The sequence below is a fragment of the Suricata suricatta genome, chromosome 7 (assembly GCF_006229205.1).
Source record: "Suricata suricatta isolate VVHF042 chromosome 7, meerkat_22Aug2017_6uvM2_HiC, whole genome shotgun sequence".
Taxonomy (NCBI): domain Eukaryota; kingdom Metazoa; phylum Chordata; class Mammalia; order Carnivora; family Herpestidae; genus Suricata; species Suricata suricatta.
In genome coordinates this window covers 123,716,517-123,742,820 of record NC_043706.1, presented here as the reverse complement: position 1 = coordinate 123,742,820, position 26,304 = coordinate 123,716,517, and the positions used below count along the sequence as shown (strand labels likewise).

At 38.4% G+C, this 26,304-nt stretch overlaps 1 protein-coding gene across 4 annotated transcripts in view; it reads right to left on the bottom strand.

Moving 5' to 3' along the window:
• Nucleotides 1-26,304, bottom strand: part of AIG1 (androgen induced 1) — a 242,150-nt gene that overhangs the window by 5,623 nt on the left and 210,223 nt on the right. For all 4 annotated transcript variants that reach the window (XM_029944331.1, XM_029944334.1, XM_029944330.1 and 1 more), the window contains one exon: nt 954-1,117. In XM_029944331.1, the coding sequence (XP_029800191.1) occupies nt 954-1,117 (164 nt within the window). The remainder of the gene's footprint in view (nt 1-953; nt 1,118-26,304) is intronic.

Here is a 26,304-nt window from a genome sequence, read left to right as displayed (position 1 = left end):
CATGCAACAACTGTGTTTTATTTCTCTAATAAGATCAAGTTCCTGGCACAGCATCTGGCACAAAGTAGGGTGCTCAGTGTTTGTGAAACAGAGATCATTTTCTGGTGATGTCTAGAATGTTGTGATTCTATTGGCGGAGATGCCCAGAGTTCTCTAAAATTCCCAAACCATCTTGCCATTGGAAATACTTTCATGCAGGACTCAAATCACTGCATACTGTGAGGTTGCTTTTTCCACCTTCCTATTTGTATGTTATCTTACATATGCTTTGGACAGGGGTTTGCACAGCATGGGTAAGTTATGTGCCTTGCCAAGATGGAGGCTCTGGCATAAATAGAAACGAAAGACAAATCAAGTCATAGGTTAAGAGAGTTTCTGCAGCAATGAAGTATTATTACCTTTACTGCTGTACTTTTTTGTCACCTCCAGCCCTTAAATATGACAGTCACTGTGAATCACAGTGGCCACCGGTATTCTGAGCTGCTTGGAGTTCTAGCAGAACAGTGAGGGAGACCTCTCTGAAGCTACTGCACCCACACAAAAGATGATGTCAGATGGGGAGGTCTGGGTGGCTTTTAATGAGACTATTTGGTTACATTTAATATTTTGTCTATTTAGTTGTGTGTGTGGGGTCCCTTTAGCCAAAGCAGTATTTTGCTGATCAGAGTGAACTTCCTAAATTTTTGTTGTTGTTGTTAACATTACACTTCTTATAAAATTTTAAAGATATGCTTCTTTTCTCTAAGACTTGGATGCTTTACTAGCTCATAAGACAAAGTGAGTAATAAACACTTCAGGTAACTGCTAGCAGCTCTTAAATTAACATTGTGTAGTTACAAAAATGACACTTTTCATAAGTGATCCTGGGCTACGATGGAATTTTCCTTCAGTGTCTGCACACACTCTTTTAGACAGAAATTCTTCTGTTTTATGCTCCCCTAAACAATACTTACTTCTCTGTGTATCCCAGATATAGCTGTTCAGAACTTCTCCCAGCAGGTACAAAAAGTTCATTAAGATGGTTGTAGACCCAAAGAAGATGATCCTGGCTCCTGGGCCAATGTGTTCCAGGAAAGGATACACCCACATCCCAGTTACGTGATGCACCCAGCACACCCTGCAATAGAATTGGAAAGGAGACAAAGACAAGAGTTCCTCTCATTTCAGATTCCAAAATTCCTGCGATTGTGAATGTGGACCCACCACTCGGACCATTCTTCAGCAATGCTGGTCATAAGTTTGCTTCTGACACTCAGGAGTTACCAGGAAATACTTTGTGGTTGTTTGTTTGCCTTCCTATGCTTTTTATTCTAAAATAATTTTAGATTCACAGAGGAGTTGCAAATGTGGTACAGAGAATTCCAGTAAGCCCTTCACCTCAGCTTCCCTGAATGTTAACGTCTTGTATAACCAGGGCACAGTTACTAAGGGCACATTCACATCTGTGCAGCACACTAACTGGACTGCAGAGTTTATTTGGAATTCCCATTTCCCCATGAATGCCCATTTTCTGGTCCAGGATCCCACATGTACTTGGTGGTCACATCTCCTTAGTCTCCTCCAATCTGGTAGTTCCTTGGCTTCTCCTTGTCTCGTCAGACATTTGATGGGTTCTGGTCAGGTATTTGAAACATGTTTTTCTCAATACTGTTATACAATCTTAACTTCTTCCTTACCTACTGAGACAATATAGCATCAGGCAACCACACTGTAATCAAACCTAGGCTTGGATGTGCAGGCATCTTCCATACTGCCTTCTAAACGGACAGTGCGTACTCAGTAGTGCACTCAGTGTAGACCACAGTATGTATATACTGACAGAGCCATCCTGTAACCTTACCAATACTTGGCTTCTTACCACCCGGAGTGTTGGCTCCTGTATTTGTTTCTTGTCTTTGTTCCCCCTAGCTCACATAAAACTTGCTTGTAATAATCTATTTGTGTTCTGGAGGTATTTTAGGCTCAGTAGGAATACAGCATCATCAATCTCCACTGTTTTCAAAAGTTTAGTTAGAATATTTACTCAGTTTGGTTTGGTCTTGACACAACTGCAAAGAGAAGTTTTCCAAAATATTTTTGTGTTCATCACTTTGTCAATTGCTGTCAGTTTAGAAGACTAATTATAACATAAATAACATTATTGCATGAGGAATAAAGATTACTTTTTATAGGTAGGCATTTTGGGGTCATCTTCCTTATCACCCATGGCTTCACTCTTTGCTAAGCACTTTGTGTATCTATTACCTATATATTTACCTCATTGATGCAAGAACTCTGGGGATATTTATCTTACAGCTCACGTCTCAGTGAGGGTGATATCACTCCCGTTCAAGGAGGTGAAAATTGGTTCTGAGAGGGTGATAAAGGGGGGTGAAGAAATCTTATTGTTTTTATGTGCGAAGCACAGACACATATATACACAGAACATAAACAAATACACAGCTTATCTGTGGTATTAACATTTCATGGGCCCAGCTATTCTGCATCGACATAAATCCAGAAAAATTGAATTGAAAGCAGGAACATAAACAGGTATTTATACACCAATGTTCACAGCAGCACTATTCACAATAGTCAAAAGGTGTGGAACCCACCCAGGTGTCCATCCAGGGTGAATGGACACACAAAATTGGTATAGCCATATAATGTAATACTATTCAGCCTTGAAGAGGAATGACATTTTGATACATGCTACATGATGAACCTTGAAAACATTACACTAAGTGAAAGAAGCCAGACACAGAAGGACAAATAGTGTATGATTCCACATATAGGAGATGCTAGAACAGGCAAATCCAGAGACAGAAATTATAATAGAAATTACTAGGGGCTGGGGGGAGTGAGGAATAGGGAGTTAAGGTATAAGGAGTACAGAGTTTACGTTGGGGAAAATGAAAATGTTTTGGATAAAGATTGTGGTGATAATTACATAACATTGTGAGTGTTAATATTTAATGACACTGAGTTGTACAATTATAAATGGTTTAAAAGGATAAATATATTGTGTATATTTTACCACAATACAACATTTTTATGGGTTGGAGATTAGGAAAAAAATTACCTAAAAAGATTCCTTGGTGGGGTGCTGAATAAGGAAAGAAAGATGGAGAACCACTGTCTTAGTGGGAAGAAATGGTCAGTAGGTCCACCCAGGTCAGCTTGAATAACTGTTCAAACTAAAAATTTTCTTTCTTAAAAAGGTGAAAGAATTTCTGAGAATCAGCAGATGATAAATTTTTAGAGCTACCCTATGGGAATCTGATGCATCATTTCATGTTTGTCTGTAAATTAGAGGCAGTTTTGTCTTCCTAATCTTTTCTTCACTAGTGAAAGAAGTGTTGTGTGCTCATCAAGTGGCTTATTAATTTCCATTGAGATAATATGCAATATCCCAGAAATGTAATACTATAGAGCTATAATTGACTTTGCAAATCAACTTAAAAAATTATAAACTGACTCACTGCAAAACTGTTTCCTCAATTAGGCAAATTAGGAGCAATTCAAATTATGAATGCTAGTTACATTTTTTTCTACCTGTTCCTGGCTTTCTACTTGTTTCTGGTAGAGTGAACCTTTCACTGGCAGGTAATGTCTCTGATGCAGGCCTCCGCTCCTCAGATGTTTGCAGTGTATTTTTGGTCTCAATGGAACCACCCATACTACTGAATAGATACAATGACCACAACCACATCCCATCTCTCTGTAGAGATGCCTACACTTACATCTTCAGTCTTGACCTCTCCCTGATCTACAGAGTTCTATACTCAGGTGCCCACCACATATCTCCCATGGGAGGATGTACCTCCAACCCAACACTTCCATGATGCCATCATCATCTCTGCATCCTAATTCCTGCATGTGTCTCCCCTCCCCCACCACCTAACAGCAAACATGCATGTCCCACATCTTTCACTTCTCATGTCAGTGATTACTACATTACTGCAGCAGTAGTTTGGTGCACAAAATGTGGAGTCACTTCTGACTTTTCTTTTTCTCACAACCCACACCCAATCCACCTTTGGATCCCATTGGCTCTGTTTTCCAAAGAGACCCAAGACATCTACTTCTCACCATTGCCACCGCTACTATCTGGGTTCAAGCCATCATCATCTCTCTCTGGAACCACGGCAACAGCTTCCTGTGTCTTTGTTTTTTCTCTTGCTACTGTCTGTTCAGTAGGTCATTCTCACTGGAGCAGCCAGGTTGGTCTAGATTATGTGCAAATCAGGTTGTACCACTACTTTGCTCAACTCTTGCTTCTTCGCTCAGAGTAAAAGCCAGAGACCCCAGGTGGTTCTTCAGGGAACCACCTAGGCTTGGCAGGTACTTTTCTGACTTTTCTCCTCCTCTTCTCCTTCTTGTTCATTCCACTCCAGCCACACTGACTCCCTGGCCTTCCTTAAGAACACTGAGCACACTTTATTTGTTCGTGTAGCTGGCACATTACTTCTTACCCCCATCTCCCCTACAGTATTCCCAATGTTCCCTTGTGTCCTTTGGTTTTCACTCAAAGGATACTTCCTCATTTAGGTCTTCCGGGGCCACTGCATCTAAATGTTGCAACCTTTATCCTGAATCTTTCTACTCTACATCTCTTTATTTTTCTCTATAGCCAGTTAATTTACTGTATTTATTTTTACTTATCTGTTTATCATCTGCCCAATGAGCATAAGCTGTTTTATATTTTTATCTGTTATGTTCATTGCCAGATTCTGTGGCCCTTGGAGCAGTGTCTGGCACATAAGTTGCACTCCATAATTATTTACTGAATTAATAACTGAATAAAGAAATACCAAAACCAACAACATCTGTTTATTAAGCCCCTACTATGTGACAGGCACTTTGCCAATAACTTAAAAAAATAATTAAAAAATCTCCCCTGTCCCCTCCAATCTCTATGCCCTTGATCGTCAGCAAAGCTTTTCTGTAGAGGACTAGATGGTAAATATTCTTAGTTTTGGAGGCCCTACAGTCTCCATCACAACTCTCAACTCTGCCGTTTAGTGCAAAAGTAACTATAGACAGTAGGTGAACAAAAGGGTAAGGCTGTGTTAAAAAAGATGGAAATGTAAAATTCTCAGGGCAGGGGAGTGGAAAGCTGTTCTGAGTATGGTGCTTTGAGATGATATGTAATCTCCTTCACCTTATTCAACCATTGTATAAGGTATGATTATCCTCATTTTACAGGTAAAGAAGCTGAGGCTGGACTAAAGAATGTGCTGGAAAAACAGGAAGCCTTGGAAAGGAATGATGCACACCTGACTTTTGCTGCAAGGACTTGGTTCCCTAAATGAGGATTTTACTATAGTTTCCAAAATGATGCGAAGGTTTTCCTTTTAAAAAACATTGTCTTGACTGCATCTCAGATACAGAAATCGTGTTATGTGGGTTTCACTGGAGCCATGTGAATGATGCACCTACTTGTTCTAACAAGTTGTGCTTTTGCCATTTGTTTCCTTGATATGATCAGGGCTCCATTTCCGGCACAAAAATGACTCATGGCCTCGCTCATCTATCTGTGGAGAGTTCCCAGTTCTTGGTTGACTTTCAATTTCTATCTTGTTCTAAAGCCTTCTTGTCTTAGTGCCCAAATAAATAGCTTATTCTTAAGGCAATGACACCAATTTTCATTTTAGCCTAAAAAATTGATGAGTGAGTGTGTGTGTGTGTGTATGCACGTGTGCATACACAGATATGCAGATGTTCTAGTATCATGAGACTTCTGGGACCATCTATTTTATTAAATATACCATCATTTTAGTTCACTTTAATGTGCAATTTAAAAAACGACATCTATTAATGCCTCTTAGCTAAGTGCTATGCTACACAGGTGCCTTTCATTAAAGCACAACCAAAAAGTTTCTGTCAACTTCATAAATACTGTTTTAAATCTCATCAAAGGCAAACATCTCCAGGCAGTCTGCACTCATTGACTCCATATCTATACTTTGCACTCATTCATCCCACAACAATCTGGCTTCTTGTCTTGATACTCCACCAAAACAAGGCTGCTCTTTGACATAAAATTCTCTTGGTTTTCCTCCTGTCTTTTTGGCCACTCTTCTTGGTTCTCTTTGTAAGTTCATCCTCCACTACCCAACCAGGAAATGTTGAATTTTCTTAGGGTTTGGTTTTTTAAGGCTTCTTCTCATATTGTGCATTCTCGGTTAATGAATTCATTTATGTCCACTGCTTGATGTCTATAACCCCATACACAGATATTTCAAAAACTGCATCCTAATCCAGACCTCTCTTCTGTGTCAGAGAAGTTTATCAAACAGTTCTTAAAACACCTGAAACATACCTCCAAATCCATACATCTAAAGCCAAGGTCACGCTGTTCTCCCTCAAACATGGTCTTCCTATGGTACTCCTTCTATCTACACATGATACTACCACACATTCAGTTTTGCAGCTCAAATCTGGGAGTCATCTTTGCTCCATCTCTCTCTTTTGCATCACATATATTCAATCCATTATCTTATCCTGTCAAGGTTATCTCACACATCTCTCCAATATGTTGATTTTTTTCCATCTCCATCACCAGCATCTTCATTTATGTTGTTATCATCTTTGTTTGGAGTACTGTCATAGTTTCTAATCATCTCCAATCTACTTTTGTCTCCTTCTAATCCATCCTCACAATTGCCAGAGTAATCTTTTTGAGACAGAAATCTGAACGCATTATATTCCAGGTTCAAATACAACAATGGCTTCTCACTGCATTATTGTTAAAGCCCTAATTTTTTAACAAAGCCTAGAGTGCTCATCATAGAGGGGCTTCTACCTGTCTCAAACTCCTTCTCATACCTCACTCTTGTTTTCATATGGTTCCTTAATTTTACCATATTCCTTCGTGCCATGTAAATTTTTACAAATTTCTCTGACTATACTGTTAGTTCCCTGTCCCTCAGATTCATTAAATTATATTTCCACTTTATATCTTGGCTCAACCAATGTAACTTATCAGTCATCACCTATGAGAATTTTCCTTGATCTATTAGATTAGGTCAAATTAGCTCATATAGAGCACTGAATCTATTTTTAAGCTCTTCTTTTATTAGCACTTAAATTTGAATGATACCTTTATTGGAATATGTGTCTTCTTGTCCAGAATATTCTTTGAGGTGAGGGGCTGTATCTATTTTTACTTCTCATTGTATCACCAGCACTTACCACAATGTCTGTCACATAGTGGGAGAATGAATGAATGAATGTGTAGCATTTGAGCTGTGATAGAATGGATCAGTAAGAGTTAGTTGAACAAAGATGGAATACATGTCCAAAGACCTGACAACAAGGGAGAATTCCCAGATATTCATTAGGAAAACATTTTTGTTGAGTTCAAGGGAGAGAGGACATGATGGGGTGGGCAGACAACAAACTGCAGGTGGCTTTTTAAGCCATGGTAGGAATTACAGACTGTATTCTCCTGTGGACAACAGGAAGTCTTTGAATGGGATTAAGTAAGTGTGAAACATATCAGTTGGCGTGGAAACCAATTCTATCAAAAATGGAGGTAGCCCAGATTGGAGTGGTAGCATTAAGAATGAATATTAGCAGGTAGATTCAAGAAATGTTTAGACCAGTGTCAACCAAACTGTAGGTCATAAGCAGTGGCATGCTGAGCATGGTCAGGAGAGCTGGTTGTTGGATTTTGGGGATGTTTGTAAGCTCCTTGGTTGGGAGCTTAGATTCATCCACAGCGGGTGTATTTATACCAAAGACTCAAATGCTACACATCAGGTTCCCCCTCCTTTGTCTTTAGAAGAGCTAGTTGTTAAACATTTGCCAGTAACCCATTAGTTATTAGCATTTAAAAAAGGAACAACAGAAGAAAACACAATAGAAAATGTCAGAAAACTTTGTATAAATGATGATAAAAATTGTGTTTTTGCATAAAATGATGATAAAAATTGTGCATATAAAAACTTGTGTCCACAAATTGTGAAACTTGTGTTTCACTTTGTGTGTGCATGTGTGTGTGTGTGTGCGCTGCCTGGGTCATGATGCAAAAGATGTTTCTCTTACTCACAGTAAAATAAAATTGAAAGACAATGATTTAGAAAATAGAATTAAGAGAACTTGGTGATTGATGGGATTTAGGCAGTGAGAAAAGTGAGCTGAGTTAAGGATGAATCATAGATTCCTGGCTTGATTAACTGGGTGGAGAGTGCTGCCATTTCCTGAGATAGGGAATGCCATAAGGGAGCCCATTTGAGGGGATGATGAGTTCAGTTTGGACATGTTGAATTTGAAATGTCTGTAAGAGATCCAAGGGGAGATTTCCTGAAGGCAGTTACAGGGGTTTGTACTGTAGAGAAAGAACTGATGTAGCAATACAGAGAGAGGGTTCATTGGCCAGAAAATGGTGGTTGGGGCTATTAGAACAAAGTGAGATCACTCAGGTAGAATACGAGGCATGAAGGGTCCATGAGAGGGCCTTGGAAAAGATCAAGATCTAAGGGGTAGTTTGAGGAGAATGAGGCTACAAAGCAGATTGAAAGAAAAAAAAGCAGTAGTGACAGGGAAGGAAGATAGAGAAGTCTAGTGTCTGGCAGGCAGGGGACGAGTGTGAAAAGGAAAAACTAGACAACGTCTAGTAGCACAACATATTTGAGAATTGAGACACATTAGAAAACTGACTTTCCTCACACAAAGTAGAAGCAAGAAATTTTTCATATTCCAAGTGGTATGTATCTCATTCAAATCTATTTTGGATTTTGACCAGGTATACACGATAAATAGTTAAGAAAAATTGACCTTGTTAAGCTCAGTGGCTCTTATGCCAGAAAAGACAGATTTCATCCTACCCCACAAATCATGAATTGTGGTGGTCACTGGAGCCCTTGAGGCACTGGAGTAAAGAAGGCATGTCACTCTCCCCTTTTCTGATTCTGTCACCTTATTTATCCTGAATAGACACATGTACCTATCTTATCACCGATGATCTTTCAATTCTTAAGATTAGTTTATTTTTAAAACGATTTAAACCCGCTTTTATTAGTCACATTTAGATAAGGAGCTAGGCTGTTTGACAGCTGGGCTATTGCTCCTAAGACACATAGGACGGACTCATGCAATAACAGCTAATGGCTAACATCTTTGACCTCTTAGTGATAGGCACTATATTAAGTGTTTCATATGAGCAACTCTTTGGAGAGCTGTTCTATTATTACCGTTCTGTAGATGAGGACACTGAGAGGTTCAATAAGTGGAGCAGCAAGGATACGCATTTCAGCAGTGAGGTTCTCAGCCTGCACACCAGCCCCCTCCAGGGCTCTGAGGAATAGGACGCAGTGGATGGGAACATGGCTCTGGCCAGCCCTGTTTAACATGCTCAGAACCAAAAAGTGATCCAAGTATGAAATCTCTGCGTAAATTTTTTTCTCTAGTCCCCACTGACTATAAAAGTTATAGAAAATCTGTGAGATATAGAAATGCCACAAAATGTAAGATAAATCAGTTCTGGTGAAGTTTTAACACAAGATTGAGTCTCTTATAAACTCATGGGTCAGATTTTACAACTTCTCCCGAGGGGAGGAAAACCACTGCAGGGATAAAGTAATAAACACTTCCTTGAGAGGAGGCATTGACTTACCTCTTAAGAAAGAGTCGCCTCATATGCACATTTAGTCTACTGGAATTTACTACGCTGCTTGGCAGGCAGTGAGCTTGAGTTCCAGGGTGGGGCAAGATCCGGGATGTGCATTGCATCAGCTTCCTGCCCAATGGGTCTTGGTCTGTCTCGCATGGTACCTCCAACCTGATGCTTCTGAAGGACTTGTTGGGGTGCTGTTGTAAGTTTTGATTCAAAGGCAAACTTTATACCTGGCCCTCTTCTTAGGTCTAATAATCTCAATTTAGAGCAATTCTGAAGGCCACTTGGACCGTCTCCTGAGTATTGATTGCAAGGAGTCTGGTTCTTGCTACATTTTTGAGAATCTAGAATTCTGTTGGAATTTTCTGGAGTTTGTGTCCTCATTCATTTATTCAGCAATCATTTCTTGAATCCCTTCTGTGTGCCAGGTGGGGTGAGCAGCAGTAAGGACGCAGAGGTGGGTCCTTGAGGAGCACACGCTGTAGAGGGCTGCCAGGGCTCCCACGGAAATGGCTGTAGGTCCCAGGGAATAGGACAAAGGATATCTGCCTAGATGGGAAGAGGGCTCTAGAAACAGGTCTCAAAAACGTTCTTCATGGTGACGTGTATGGTGGTGCTAGAGAATTAATGCATCAGTTCATAGGCAATTGCCACGTAGAGGAATACCATCTGAAGCAGTGTTGAAATATCCTCTAGCTCAGTTACAGAGATAATTTTAGAAGTTACAGATATAATTATGTAACTGTTCATTTACTGTGGGTTTAAAAGAGTATTCTTCAAGATAACCTTTTAAGGCAGAATCATAATTTATAATTTATCAGCATCTTTCCAATTTTCTCATTGGAGCCAGCCCAAATTTACATACAGGGAGGAAACTATACATGAGACCAGCTTTAAGAATGTACACCCTGTGTGGTCACCGGTGGCCCAGGGGTCAGAAGGGCCCCACATTTGGTTTAATGCTGTGCTTCCCTATCTTAAAATTTGTAATAATTTTTGAACTAGAGGCTCCACATTTTTATTTTGCACTGGGCCTCACAAATTATCAGCTGGTCCTAATTATGTATCTGGATCAACTTCTAGCTCATCCATATAATAGGTCACCTTAAATAGTATTTCACTTTGAGAACTTCAGTTTCCCTCTGTTAAAAGGTTATAAACAATATTGCCTATTCTAGAGAGGTACTCATTGTGGGGAGCTGCCAGAAGAAAAGATATGTGCCTCGACCTGCAAGATCAGCCACCCGCACAGCTGAGCTGCATTATCACTCCCAGCACAGCAGGGCTGCACTATCACTTCCAGCCCAGGGCCTGTAGGCTGGGCCTTCTTATTGGTTTCCCAGGTGCTGTGCTTTTAGTTTCTCCCTTATCCTCGCCCTTGTTTCTTAGCAACTGACTTACGTCAGCTGCCCACCTTCTACCCTTTATAAGACGTGCATGGTCTCTCAATAAACGAGGCTTGATCAGAGACTTGTCTCTGTGTCCCCCTGCCCCCCAATTCTCACTCCCTCCCTCAGGACCTGTGTTGACTGACCTGCCGGAGGGGTCAACTCATCAGGTAATGTAGTTATTAACACAGTCAACTTAGATTAGACTAAAGAAAAAACAAGCAAACAGAACTAACCAACAAAATCTCCCCACTGCTTCTCCTTATGCAGAAATATAATATTTTTTCTGTACTTCTCACACACAAAGATATTTTCAAGGTTATAAGTCCCTCCACCCATCCTTGGGGAAAAGGCAAATTGTGCATGCCTCCCAGAATGAATTCCTGTAATGAGGTAATCAGGGAATGTGTTTTCTTCCTGATTCTAGATCACAAATATCAAAGTAATTTATCCATACAGGCAGGCCAATAAGCTACTTCAGAATATTTTCTTCCACCACATGTCCTGGCATGTGTCTAAACTGGTTTCAAGTGATTTGCTTCCTTTGAGTCTTACTTTCTACAGCCTACCTGGTCTTTTGGTGAAGTTTCCCCCAGAGAACTCAATTCGAATTTCCCTTAATAAACTTCATGACCGGTTTTGCTTAACTTTAATCATTTGGATCTTCTTAAAGTATACAGATGCCAAACATCAAGCTGACACACTGAATATTGTAGGAAACATGTGTTCTTTCTAGAAGGAGGTGGGGAGTGTGGTCAGCAAGGGACTTTCATGGCCCGAGCAATCATCAGAATTGGCTGAGGTAGTGAGAAACCCATACACTTAAACCGCTAACTTTGCAACGGGAAGAGGAACACCCTCAATCCCACATTGGAAAATCATAATTTTCCATATTTTGCAGAAATGATCTCTAATGACTCCCTAGCACATTTTGTGCTTCTCCCTCTAGTAGACTCTTATTTTTAGGACTCCAGTGTTCTGGTTATCCCTGCCATGATTTCTTCCTTGAACCTGCCACCTCCCTGAACTAGCAATTTCTCTCTTTCTCTAATTGCCAACTTTTTTTTTAATAAATAGAAAATTTCCAGACATTTCTTGAGCTCTTGTTTTGTGCCAGTGCCCAGTTTCAAGTCTCAGTGAGGCCATCTCTGCATTATTTGTCACATCTGTCCTCTGTGTGCTGCTTCTAGAACTGTTAAATGTCTCTTTTTCCATTCAATAAATATGGACCAGTGTCTAGAATGTTTCAGACACACAAATGTAGCAGTGTGTAAGGTAAATGTGGTCCTGCTCTTGTGACAGGGATCCCAGTATTAACAGAAATACAGACATTAGATGACACCGTGGTATTATTATGCCCTTGCTAGTGCAAGGGAGGGGTGGTAGGGTCAATTATTATTACTTTTTTCAAGTTGAGTTGTACTATTTTTCAACTTCACTTTAATTTTTATCAAAATTCACCAAAAGCTCTAGAAGGTTTATATTAAAAAGCAGAAGTCCCTGGCATATCCAACTGGAGCCTTTAGTCTCCTTCCTATGCCTTGTCCTGATCCCCAGTGAAGGCCTTATTCAACAATGTCAGTTGTTTTGTTTTTTTAGCTTCTATATGTATATTTGTTTTTTTAAAATAATTTATTTATTTTGAGAGAGACAGTGGGCAAGTCAGGAAGGGACAAAGAGAGAGGGAGGGAGAGAGAATCCCAAGCATGTTCTACACTGCCAGCACACAGCCCAACACAGGGCTTGAACTCACAAACCATGAGATCATGACCTGAGCTGAAATCAATAGTTGGAAGCCTAACTGACTGATTCACCCAGGTGCTCTTATATCTATATTTCTTAAAAATAGCCATATATTGCTGATGTTCTTGATTTATCAGCTTTAGATAGTATCTTCTGACTACTAATATGGATGATATGCTGAGCCATTTTATTATAACTCCTTCCCTCCTTTTTTCTTATCTTTTACCCACCAAATATATTTCTATCATATTTGGGCAGGCTAAATCAGTCTTTTGTATTTAATTATTTTCCTTATGCTTTTGGTGTTGTGTCTAAAAATTCTACCAAACCCAAATTCCTTATGTGTTCTTCTGGAAGTTTACAGTATTGGCTGTGATTGTATAGTGGTTAGTTTTCTATCCAGATTGAGTTTTTATCTTTTTCATATGGACTTCCAATTGTTCCAGTACTATTTGTTGAAAAGATATCCTTTATCCATTGAATTGCCTTTGTGGCTTTGTCAAGTATCAGTTAACTATATTTATGTAAATCTATTTCTGGGTTCTTTATTCTGTACTATTAACCTGGTGTCTATTCTTTCACTAGGGCCACATTGTCTTGATTACTGTAGCTTTATAGTAAGTCTTGATGTCAGGTGGTATTAGTTCTCCAATTTGCTTTTTCTTCAACACTGAGTTGGCTATTATGGGTTCTTCACCTTTCCACACAAACCTTAGCATTGGTTTGTCAAGGTCCACAAAATAACTTGCTGGGATTTTGATTGGACTTATGTTTGAATCTACAGATCAAGCTGATAAGAACTGATATCTTAATAATATTGGGTCTTCCAATCCATTAATATAGACTCTTTCTTCACTTAGGTACATCTTCTTTCTTTCATCAGAGTTCTCTAGTTTTTGCATATTGATCTTGTATATATTTTGTTATACTTACATCTAAGTATTTCATTTTTAGTGCTATTGTATATGATACTGTTTTCCGTTTGAGATTCTGTCCATTGCTAGTATATAGAAAATCAATTCATTTTAGTATATGAACTTTGTATCCAGTGACTAATTAGTTCTAAGAGGTTTTTTGTTAATTATTTGGAATTGTCTCCATAGATAATCATGTCATCTGTGAACAAAGACAGTTTTATTCTTTCCTCTTAATCTCTATATAACTTTCCTTTCCTTTCTTGTCTTATTGCACTGGCGAGGACTTCCCATATGATATTGAATAGAAATGGTGAGAGAGGACATTCTTGCATTATTCCCAGTCTTAAGGATAAAGCATCCAGTACTTTTTTTTTTTTTTTTTTTTTTTTTTTTACCATTAAGTATGATGTTAGCTGTAGGTTTTTAAATAGATGGTTCTTTACCAATCGGAGGAAGTTCTCCTCGATTGAAATTTGCTGAGTTGTTCTTTTTTAGAAATCATGAATAGGTGTTGGGCTTTGTCAAATTCTCTTTCTGCATCTATTAATATGACCATATTATTTTTCCTCTTTAGCTTGTTGATGTGGCAGATTATATTAATTGAATTTTGGAATGTTGACTATCTTTGAATACCTGGAATAAATTTCACTTGGTCTTAGTGAATAATTCTTTTTATACATTGTTGGATTAGATTTTCTAATAGTGTTGAGGATTTATGTATCTATGTTCATGAGAAATATGTGTCTGTAGGATTCCTTTCTTGTAATGTCTCTAATTTTGATATTAGGGTAAAGGTGGCTTCATAGAATCAGTCAGAAGTTGTTCCTTCTGCTACTATTATCTGAAAGAGATTGTGGAGACTTAGTATAATTTCTTCTTTAAATGTTCGGTAGAATTCACCAGTGAAACCATTTGGGTCTGATGCTTTCTGTTTTGGAAGGTTACTAATAATTGATTCAATTTCTCTAGTAGTACAGGAATATTCATATGTTCTATTTCTCCTTGAGTGAGTTTTTGTAGAATGGTCCATTTCATCTAGATTATCAAATTTGTGGGCATCGAGCTGTATACAATTTTCCTTAATTATTTTTTTAATGTCTTTGGGATTAGCAGTGAGACTCCTCTTTAATTTCTGTTAGTAATTTGTGTCTTCTCTGTTCTTTTATTAGCTTAGCTAAAGGCTAATCGATTTTACTGATCTTTACAAATAATTAGCTTTTGGTTTTGTTTATTTACTGTGTTCAATTTCATTAATCTCTGCTCTGATTTTTATTATTTCCTTTCTTCAGTGTTCTTTTAACTTAAATTGGTCTTTTTTCTTTAGCCTCCTAAAGTGGAAACTTAGATTATTGGTTTTAGACCTATTTCTTTTCTTTCTTCTTAAAAATGGCTTTTAATGCTTATTTATTTTTGAGAGAGATAGAGAGAGAGAGAGAGCGAGAGAGTACTCGCACACACACTCATGCAAGAATGGGGAAGGAGTAGAGAGAAAAGGGGACACAGAATCCAAACCAGGCACCAGGTTCTGAGCTGTCAGCCCAGAGTCTGACATGGGGCTTGAAATCATGAACTATGAGATCATGACCTGAGCTAAAGTCAGATGCTTAACTGACTGAGCCAGGCACCCCATCTATTTCTTTCTAATATATGCATCCAATGTTCTAAATTAACCGTTAAGCACTGCTTTCTCTGAATCCTAGACATTTTGATAACTTACATATTCATATTTTTTTTAAGTTCACAATATCTTAAATTTCTTTTGACACTTACTCTTTGGTACATGTGTTATTTATTAGTGTGTTACTTAATCCCCAAATATTTTGAGATTTTATATCTATCTTTCTGTTATTGATTTGTAGTTTAATTCCATTGTGTACTGTGAACATGCTTTGTATGATTTCTATTCTTTTAAATTTGTTAAGGTGTGTTTCAAGGTCCTGAATGTGATCTGTCTTGGTAAATATTCCATGTGAGCTTCAGTAGAATGTGTACTCTGCTCTTGCTGAATAGAGTATCCTATACATGTCAATTAGATCAGACTGATAGATGGTATTGTTCAGGTCAACTATATCCTTGCAATTTTTTTTTTTTGCCTGCTTGATCTATCAATTACTGAGAGAGATGCTGAAGTTTCTAACTAGAATAGTGGATTCATATATTCTTATTGCAGTTCTATCAGTTTTATCAGTTGTTAGATGCATACTCATTAAACATTATTATATCTTCTTGGAATATCAATCCCTTTATCATGTAATGCTTCTCTTTGTCCATGATAATTTTGTTTGTTATGAAGTGTGTTGTATCTGAAATAAATACAGCTACCCCATCTTTATTTTGATTAGCATTAGTATGTTATGTATTGCTCTATTGCTTTTTGCTTATCTATGTTTTTACCTTTTAAGTAGGCTTCTTATAGGTAACACATATTTGATATTGTTATTTTATCTATTCTGACATGCTTTGTCTCTAAATTCCTATATTTAGACCAGTCACATTTAACATAACTATTGATATAGTTGGATTACTATTCATTGTATTTGTTTTTATTTTTCTATTCATTGTATCTGCTTCTTGTTTTTCTTCTCCCTCTTTTCTGTTTTCTCTGCTTTAATTAATTTTATATGCTTTCATTTTCCCTTCTCTCTTAGAATGTCAATTATGCCTCTTTTTTTTTTGCAATTGTTTTCTAATGTTTCCCTAGAGTTGCAATACACATTTACAGCAAGTCTACGTCAACTTTCAAATATCAATTCATAGATAGTGCAAATACCTAATAATAAGTATTCTCAATTTCTCTCTTCCCTCCCTTATAACTTTGTTGTTACCCATTTCATTTATTCATGTACAATAACCACCCATACAAGTTTCTATAGATCCAAGATTCTGACCTTTTTGCTTCTGACCAAGTTTGCTTCTCTTTTAAGAACATCTTTTTTTTTTTAAGTTTATTTATTTTGAGAGAGACAGAGGGAGAGCAAGAGAAGGGGAGGGGCAAGAGAGAGGGAGAGAGAATTCTAAGCAGACTCCATGCTGTTACCACAGAGCCTGATGTGGGGCTTGATCTCAAAAACTGTGAGATCATGACCTGAGCTGAAATCAAGAGTTGGATACTTGACTGACTGAGCCAACCAGGTTCCCCTTAAGAAGCATTGTTTACCATTTTTTTAGGGCAGATCTGTGGGCAATGAATTCTCTGTTTTTTGTTGTCTCAGAAAAAAATCTTTATTTCTCCTTCACTTTTTATTTTTTTAAAGTAAATTCTTTGCCCAATGTAGGACTTACACTCACAACTCTGAGTTCAAGAGTCACAATCTCCACTGACTCAGCCATCCAGGCATCTCTCTTTCATTTTTAAAGACTAATTTTGCTCACTATAGAATTTGAGGGTTTTTTTTCCCAATGCTTTAAATATTGTATACTACTCTCTTCTTGCTTGCAGTGATTTCTGATGAGAAGTTTGCTATAAATTCTATCCTCTTTATTTTATAAGTAAAAAGTATCCTTCATTTCTCCAGCCCTGCTCTGGCTTCTTTCAAGATCTTGTCTTTGGTCTTCTGCAGTGTGAATACAACATTTATAGATGGCTTTCATATTTATCCTGCTTGGTATTCTCTGAACTTTCTGGGTCTGAATCTGTGGTCTGCTGTCTGTCATTAATTTTGGGAAATTCTTGGCCATTATTACTTAAAATATTTCTTCTGCTCTGTTCTCCACCTTTAGGATTCTAATTCTGATATATTACATCTCTTGAAATTGTTTCAAGTTTTTGGATATTCTGTCCCATATTTTTAATTTTCCTTTCTCCTGCACTTCAGTTTGAGAAGTTTATACTGACATATTGTTTTTGGCTGTGTTCAGTCTACTCATGAGCTCACCAAAAGTGTTCTTCATTTCTGTTAAGTGTCTTTGACTTGTAGCCTTTGTTTGTTTCTTTCTTAGAGATTCCAACTTTGCTTACAATATACCTCTTTTCATATGTTGTCTACTTTTATGATGAGATCTTTTATTAATTATAGTTATTTTAAACTCATTATAATTCTAAAATCTGTGTAATTTCTAATTCTGCTGCTTGCTTTGTCTCTTCAAAATCTATTTTTTCATTACTATTATCATGTTTTGTAATTTTTTTATTGTTGTTGAAAATCAGACATGACATTTCTGGTAGTAGAAGCTGAAGTAAATAGAATTTTAGTGTATTAGTTTAACTAAGACATGGGCTGTGTTTGATGTTTGCTTTAGGCACAAGTGCTAGCGGCTTCAGTTTCCTTCAGAGTCTTTGTTTTTCTCCCTCTTTTATCTTTGAGTTTCCCTAAGAATTCCTTCTTAAATAGAATCTGTATCATGTAGCTCTCTCAACTGAATCCACTGTTACACTGGTGGTAAATGTGGGGATGGTGTTGTGTTCTATTATCATATGATTAAATTTTAGTCTTTTAGTGAGCCCGTGTCTCTGGATTCTGAGACAGGAAGGCTAGAGAGGGGCTACAGCTGGGTAATTGCCTCTGCCCCACATCTGTAAGGCTCTAGTAAAGAAGGCCTGTGTTGTTGAGAATGCTCTGGGCGTACATTCGAATTGTTATTTTGTCACTCTTGCCAGAAACACAAGGGTTTCTCTTGGCTTTTCACCATTGATCTCACCCATATATAAGTCTTTATCAGCTAACACGGCCAATACAGAGAAATAATGTAGACATCTATAGTACAATAAACCAGTAAATAGAGGTTAAGTCCATAAATACAGTGTAGAATAAAGAGTAGGGAGTATTTCCACCTCAACACTAGTGACTGCATTCAAAATGCAGGCCAATATCAAATTTATCTCCATTAAACAGAGGCAAAAATGTTGCTTTTTGCTAATTTATAAGATGGGAAAAATAGTAGTGTTTTCCAAGTTCCAAAATTCTGTCAAGCCTTTCCTCTGGTCTGCTCCAGAGGCTCTGCTTTCACTCCTTCCTGCTCACAGTGTCATACTGTATCCCCTTTTCCTTGGTCAGTAGTTTCTAGTCCTGCCGATCTTGAATCTCTCCCTTGCCCTGGTTTTGTCAGTCCACCGGAAAAGCCCACATTCCCCCTGTTGTCCACTCAGCCTGAAAGGTGAATGGACGCTTCAAGCTGGAACCCTTCAAACCTTGATTCAGTTTAAATTTCTTCCATCTCCATGTCCTTTCTATTTCTACATCACTGACCAAATTCATATCTAATTTCCTATTAATTTATGTTCTCCATCTCTCTGAAGTTTTCTTTTTAAAGTGTCTTAAAATGTATTTAATATATGGTAGAATTTTTACATTCCTCCATGCAGGTTACACGTACTTAGGGTCATTTATAATGAAGGCTAAAACAACGCAGGAAAGCCATACAATGCCCTGTGGAAATCTCATAAATTAAAGTAGCTAAAACTGAAGCACTAAAATCCTACTGGTTCATAAATGTTTTCAGATCTAGCCTGGGGGAAGGAGAAAATTAAATTAAATTAAATTAAATTAGAGTTATGCTTTTTACTCTCTCCTGAGTAAGTGGCAAAAATGATGTTTTAGCAGAGCCAAATAGTAGAATGATGCTAAACCGTAGTAAATTCTTCTCTTTATTTCAATGAATGCACACCAGGTGACTTCTTGGGTGATTTCTGTTAGAACAAAACAAGGCTTGCATGTGCTGCTATGGGCTCACATAATCGAGTCACAACTAAAGGGAAGTGACACTTAACCAGAACGCGTTTGCTTTAGACAACAAAGACGACGAGAAATACAGGTGTTGAGTCACTAAAAAAATGAACAGATACATGAACACAACAAAAATTCAAAGCTATTTTCATTTTTCAATGTTATCCTTGTATCTTAAAAAGTTTTTTTTTCCTTCAGTTTTACGTAGCATTTTTACTGCATTCCTTGTTCCTAGAGTAATAATATGAGGCCCCCTCAAGGTCATTAAAAGGACATAATGTAATAAGATCAAAGGGATACCAGTCAAACGTGGTGGATGACTGCTTTAAAGAAAACCTGAGGAGACAGCATTCCCTCTCTTATTGTCACACCCAAAGACCAGCTTCTGGACTATACTGGTATTATTAATATTCTATTTCTTCTCATTAAGCAGTGACATGGTGAGTATTTGGATACTGTCTGTGTTACAAACGAGAATAACAAAAGAAGGGCTGCTACCATGGAAACCTACCTGATGGCCTTTGTGGTGAGCTCCTTGCTACTTGAATGCAAGCAAACTCCACACAACAAAGGGCCGATCAACATTAGGCATTAAGCTTGTATGCAAGAGCACTGATTATTAACTTTAATGAATGCCTTGAACATTGCAATCCAAGACAGCATTATTCTTGTCCAACCTCATTATTAGATAAGCACAGGGGAACGTGCATTAAGATATACTTTGGATTGCGGAGCCAGAGTCGATTTAAGGCCATCTCCCACTATTTGTCTCTTGTAAAAATAAGCTATATAGCTAGTGTAAAGATGCATGCACTTAGAAATAAACTATTAAAAGCAAACTAAGAAACTGGACTGTTGCCAGCTACATTTCAATAGATCAACCTCACTTAATTTGTATGTGTCAGATATTTCTTCCTCTACACAGTGGTGCCTTCCTCAGAGGGAAATTCATTCAAAGTCTTGGAGCATACAGTGTTTTAAATGTAGCTGCATTTTCTGTGTGGTGATTTTAAAGAAGGATTTATTTGGTCAAGTTCAGGCAATATCCTATTAATGGAATATGCTATTAAAAAATTCAGATATTCCATAGTTTCATAATTTTGAGGTGTATACACAGCTGAAATTTTAATTAACCAACAGGAATAAAAAGTTAACAAAATTGACGGTAATGGGGAAAGCATATTACTAAGTTTTCTTTCTTTTGAAAAAGTACTTTGACCCTCTTCAATGTCAATTAAGAGGCTATCATTAATGCTAGATTAAATTATGACTAATATGCTATTCTTTTCTATATATGTCTACCTGAGTGAGTAGCCTCTTGTCACTTTCAATTTTTTTTCTAGAAATCTTCATTTAAGAATGGAACAGCAAATGTGGACAAAGGGAAAAAATGGAAGAATTGGTAAGCTAACATTTCTGAAAAATTTAGTTTTAATTTTGAACTTGTTCAGAATTACAAATATATATGTTTTTACAAATATTCCAATTCTCTAATTCTCTTATTTTTGTAAGGTGTGAAAATTCATCTGGAAAGAGTTGCAACTGCCACTGTGTTGAAAAGACATTACTATCCTTCTTTAGTTCTTCCCATCATTGACCTGCATAGATTCATTGTTTTGAAAGTTTGCATAATTAATTTTTTCATTTATTCCTTCAAAATTTACTGGGCCCCAGTTATGCAGCAGGCACTGTGTCAGGTGTTTGGAGAATGTCTTTGTAGTTCCTGTGCACCAGCTTGCAGCTGAGTGGTGGTGCAGCAGTAAGGTTTCAAAGTAGTGCTGTAAGTGCTGTGGTGGGGTGCTTAGGGATGCCCTGGGGATGCTTGAAAGGAGCACCTAACACCAACCAGAGTGTCAGGGCATTGTCTCCTGGGGGAATTGACATCTGATCTGAGACTCAAAGATAGATGGCAAATGGAGGTAAGTCCTGGAAGAAAATGGTTCCCACAGAGAGACAGAGATTGCCAACAGCAGAGCTGAGTGAGACCAAGTTTAAGAAACTGCAAGAAGTTTAGTAGAGCTGGTGAATGGAGTTGTGGGGATGATGCAGAGCTCACTTCAGAGGGTTTGTGTGCCAGGAAGGTATATGATAGTGCAGCATTATTTTGTGGTCTCAAATTCAACCAGGTATCCCTGTGGCCTGATATATTATGCTTTTCTGTAAGCTCTTTCTCCCTTTAACTATGGGGCTATTTTAATCAACGGATGAATGGATAAAGATGTGACATATTCTCCACATAGACAATGGAATATCACTTGGCAATCAAAAAGAATGAAATCCTGCCATTTGCAACAATGTGAATGGAACTAGAATGTATTATACTAAGCAAAATAAATCAGTCACAGAAAGACAAATATCATATGGTTTTACTCATATGTGGAATTAAATAAACAAAACAGATGAACATAAGATAAGGGAAGGGAAAATAATGTAAAAACAGAGAAGGAGGCAAGCTTTAAGAGACTCTTAAGGACAGAGAATAAACTGAGGGGTGCTGGAGGGGTACTGGGTGGGGAGATGGGCTAAATGTGTGATGGGCATTAAGGAGGGCACTTGTTGGGATGAGCACTGGTTGTTATATGTAAGTGATGAATCACTAAATTCTACTCTTGAAATCATTACTACACCATATGTTAACTAACTTGGATTTAAATAAAGTAAAAAAAGGGAAAAATTCCATTATGGATCTGTATTTAAGTATTAAACTACTTATTGAATAAAATAAACAGCTAAAAAAACTATGTGGATACTTTATTCATTATACTTCCATCTTTAGAAAAAAGCTGGAAACAATAAAAAAATGTCCATCAACCCAAATATTTGTCCATGAATGGATAAACAAATTGTGCTGTGTCTGCGGAATATTATTTGACTACAGAAAGGAATGTGGTGCTAATATATGCTACAACATGGATCAGTCTTAAAAAATCATGATGAGTGAAAGAAGCCAGACACAAAAGGCCACATATTGTGTGGTTCCATTTATGTGAAGTATCTAGGATAGGCAAATCCATAGAGACAGAAAGGAGAGTAGTCATTTCCAGAGGCTGGAAGGAGGAGAGAATGGGGAGTGACTGCTTGCAGGGCAGAGGGATTCTTTTGGAGGTGACAGAAATGTTCTGGAATTAATAATAGTGGTGGTTGAACAACTTCTTAAAACCACTGGATTGTATGTAAATTATACGTGTATAAAAATCCAACAATAGGTGTAGATGAAATAAGTTTGGCAATATACTGATAATTATTGAAGTTAGGTGATGGGTAGTAGGGGTTTATTGTATCATTCCCTCTTAAAACAATAAAGCAACCAAGCCAAAAAACCCCTTCCATATCACTTACCTTCCTCCTTGCATTTAGATAATGTCATGTCTCAAAGAAAACAGAAGCCAAGAGACAATAATTCTTGTGGTCACCAAACTTTAATGTTTGCTTCTTATTCATTCACCTGTGTTTAACACATGCTTTGGGCCAAAGGTTTTGCCAAGAGGTGGGAATACTGCAATGAATGCAAGAGGCAAAGCCCCCATGCTCAGGACTTCACCATCTGGAAGGAAAGCCAGGCAAAAGACTGATAGGTAAGGGAAAGACATGTGTGAATGTCTTGAGGCAAGAGAGAGCACAGTGTGTCTGAGGATGGAAGGAAGTCAAGTGTGACTGAAGGGTAGAGGGTAAGCGGGCAAGGGCAGCAGATGAGGTGGTGCAGGTAGGTGGGGGTGAGGTTATACAGGGCCTTTGAGGTCACTGAAAGGTTTCAGCAATCAGAGGCTCTCCAAATACTGTCACTTCTTCAAGGGCAGTTTTTTTTTTTTAAGTTTAATAATTTATTTTGAGAGAGAGTGTGTGTGAGTTGGGAAGAGGGGCAGAGAAGGAAAAGGAGAGAATCCCAAGCAGGCTGTACACTGAACTGACAGCCTGCTGATGCAGGTCTTGATCTCATGAACCATGAGATCATGACCTGAGCCAGAATCAAGAGTTGGATGCTTAACCGACTGAGCCACCCAGGTACCCTAAGGGCAGTTCTTTTTTATCTGTGTAGGCAGGAAATGAAAGTATCAAGAAGCATGGAGAAGTCACTGTTCTTTCTCTCAATAGAGGCTCGGGCATGAGAAAAATGCCTCTGCTAAGGATGATAATCAGTGTGCCTGGCTGCCTTCTATTATTTATTGCCCCAAACAACAAGATGTCATGGTAGGTATGGGGCAGAGGGAGATCATATGGATGATGAACCCAGAACAAGACAGGTAGCTGCCACCAAAGAATGCTATTGCGTGTGGCTCTATTCCTGCTGGGTGGGATGGAAAATCTGATGCTGTACCTTCTGCGGTGATTCCCATTGCTATTTCTATTCCCATGAACCTCAAGGCCACCTGTCACAGGTCCTGTTTATAAATGTAGCTCAGCCATACATTTTGCTATTCTGACTGTGCTGTTCCTGCATGCCTCTGGTCAGACACTGCTGGGTGTACAGACTTGGGTAACAGTGTCACCCACACAATGCCCATTTATGAAGGTTACACCTGGTCCCTGTTATCTCATTTCTGAACCCAGCTTGTTGAGATTTGGAAGAACATTTCCAAAGACTGAGAAAAAGATGTTATAGCTTCACTACCACAGAAGTGAAGGAAATGGTACCTGACATCGAGGAGAAGTGGTGCCATCCTATTCTGGATGTCAAACAGGAGGTACTGCTGCTTAGTGTCCTCTCTGGAGAATAGAACTGAGCTCCCTGAAGTCAGCTGAAGCTCTCTGAAAATGAGAGGGTCTTAGACCAGAAGCACTTTCTAGCCATCCTTCTTAGGCATGAAATCATGACATTCATGAGAAGGCCTCTGATGCAACCATAAGATGTGATGCTTAGAGCGGGAAGGGCCCAGATGCCAATACAATGTGCAGTGAGTGGCTGGTGGTATTACCATGTAGGCCAGTGTTACTGACTTCAGGACACAGATGACACAGCCCTAGAGCCAACTACAATGAAAATTAAGGTTACCACTCCTTTGAGTGCAGTGATGGTGTCAGGCTACACCTTTGACCTTCCAGCAGGTGCGGATTAGCTGGTAGAGTGCCAGTGGGTTTGGCCTGCATGTTTGCCATTGCAAATACTTTTAAATGAACTGCTGGCATATACCCAGTTTTCTGTATGAGTCAGTCCACAAGTAGAGGTTTGCCCTGGCGAGGTATACATCTTATGTTAGACTCGTCTACCTAGAATATGCTTTTTTAAAAAGACACTTGTCCTTGCCTGGAAGGAAGGCAAATAGCACTGTTTAGCACTGTCCTCATTTACTGTTTCTTTATAACGCATTTTCTGAAATTCTGTATGTACGCTGGGTTTAAAGTTTATACATTCGGTTGGGCATTCTGTGTGACACAGGGAGGCTAAGAGTAATGTGTTTATGGAAGGGACTTGGCCTGATATGAGGGCTTTTGGCTGACTGACAATTTCGTGTGAGCTATTCACTCCTCTGGGGCTTGATTAGATCTGAACAGAGTACTAATGGCAATTCCTGAATTTCTCTAGAGGCTGGCAAGCCTTTATGAATGAACTGTCACTTCTTTCTTGCAGTCTTCCAGCAGAGCTAAGAAACACAGCTAATCCAAGCCTTTGGACTCCATTTTCTTTCTCATCCAATGTTTTTTTTTCAGCAGAAAAGCACTGGGCTTAAACTACTCACTATAGTGGCAAAACAATTTGTGTATTTGTACCTGTAAATTTATGCACTGTCTTAATTTATGTAAGATTTTGGTACGTATTTCTCAGCTTTTAAGGATGACTTACACATCTTATTTTTCTACTGCCATGTGAGAATATCACAGCCCAAGGATACGTCATCGCATAAGGAAAAATAAAAGTGATACCAAAAAGAAAAAAAAAACCACAAAAAACTCAAACAGGAAAAACAAACATCTGAAGAGTTTTAAAGTAGGAAGGTTCACATGATCAGATTTGCATTTTAAAACACTCTGGCCAAGAGGGGAGGGCAGATGGGAGATAGCATAAGAAAAGTGAGTGAAGAAGGTTTGAGTGGGACAAGATCTATAGGGGCTGCCAAGGAGAACAAGGAGGAGAGTGCCAGAGAAAGCCTGGCATTATGGGAAACGGGCAGACCAACCAACCAACCAACTATCCAAAGGAGCATGAACAAAACAGGTTGAAAGAAGTGTGTCTTAGAGAGGTGAAATTAACATAGTTCTGGTGGGAAGAGGAAAGGTAGAATTTAGTTTGTCCTGATGGGAGGAGGGCAAAATGTGGCCACCTCCAAGCACACTGAACTTCTTTGATTGATTATGATTTGCGCTCTCTTGCTTCCAGACCATTTCCTTTCTCTGCCTGGGGCACTTTTACCCTACTTTTACTGGACCTTCATCTGGTTAACACTTACCCTCAAGGGCCGGCTTATATGTCACTTCTTTCAGGGGAGTTTCATGATCCTGTAAGTCTCGGTTAGGGAATGTTCCTCTGGGCTTTCAGAGCCTTGTGTATTTCTCCTATTATAAACAGCCCTCATCAACTGTAGGGTAATTGATTTTTTATTTTTTTGTATCCTTCAATAGACTATCAGTTCCTTGAGGGCAGAGCTGAAGCATAATATATCACTTACCCTCTGCACCAAGCAGAATGCCTGACACATGCTAGGGACACAATAAACCCTTGTTTGAGAGAGTTAATGAACCTTATTCTGAGTCAACATTGACACAGATCTCTCAGATTAAGGAAGAATTAAAATGTTATGATAATAATAATCAAGCTATTTCCTTCTCTTTGAAAATTACTAGGGAAATGGGTCTACTTACATGTTAAAGGTCAAAGTTTTACGTGGTTATTTTAGACTCAGTGTTTCTTGCCATTTCCATTAATTAGGTCTCAAACCAAAGGTCATTTTGGCTGTAAATTTCTTTTAACTCTTACAGCATAAATGTAAGTCTGGTACAGATATCTCCTCATCTGAATTATTTATTTTCTATCAATTTTTCATTTTGTGACTCTGGGG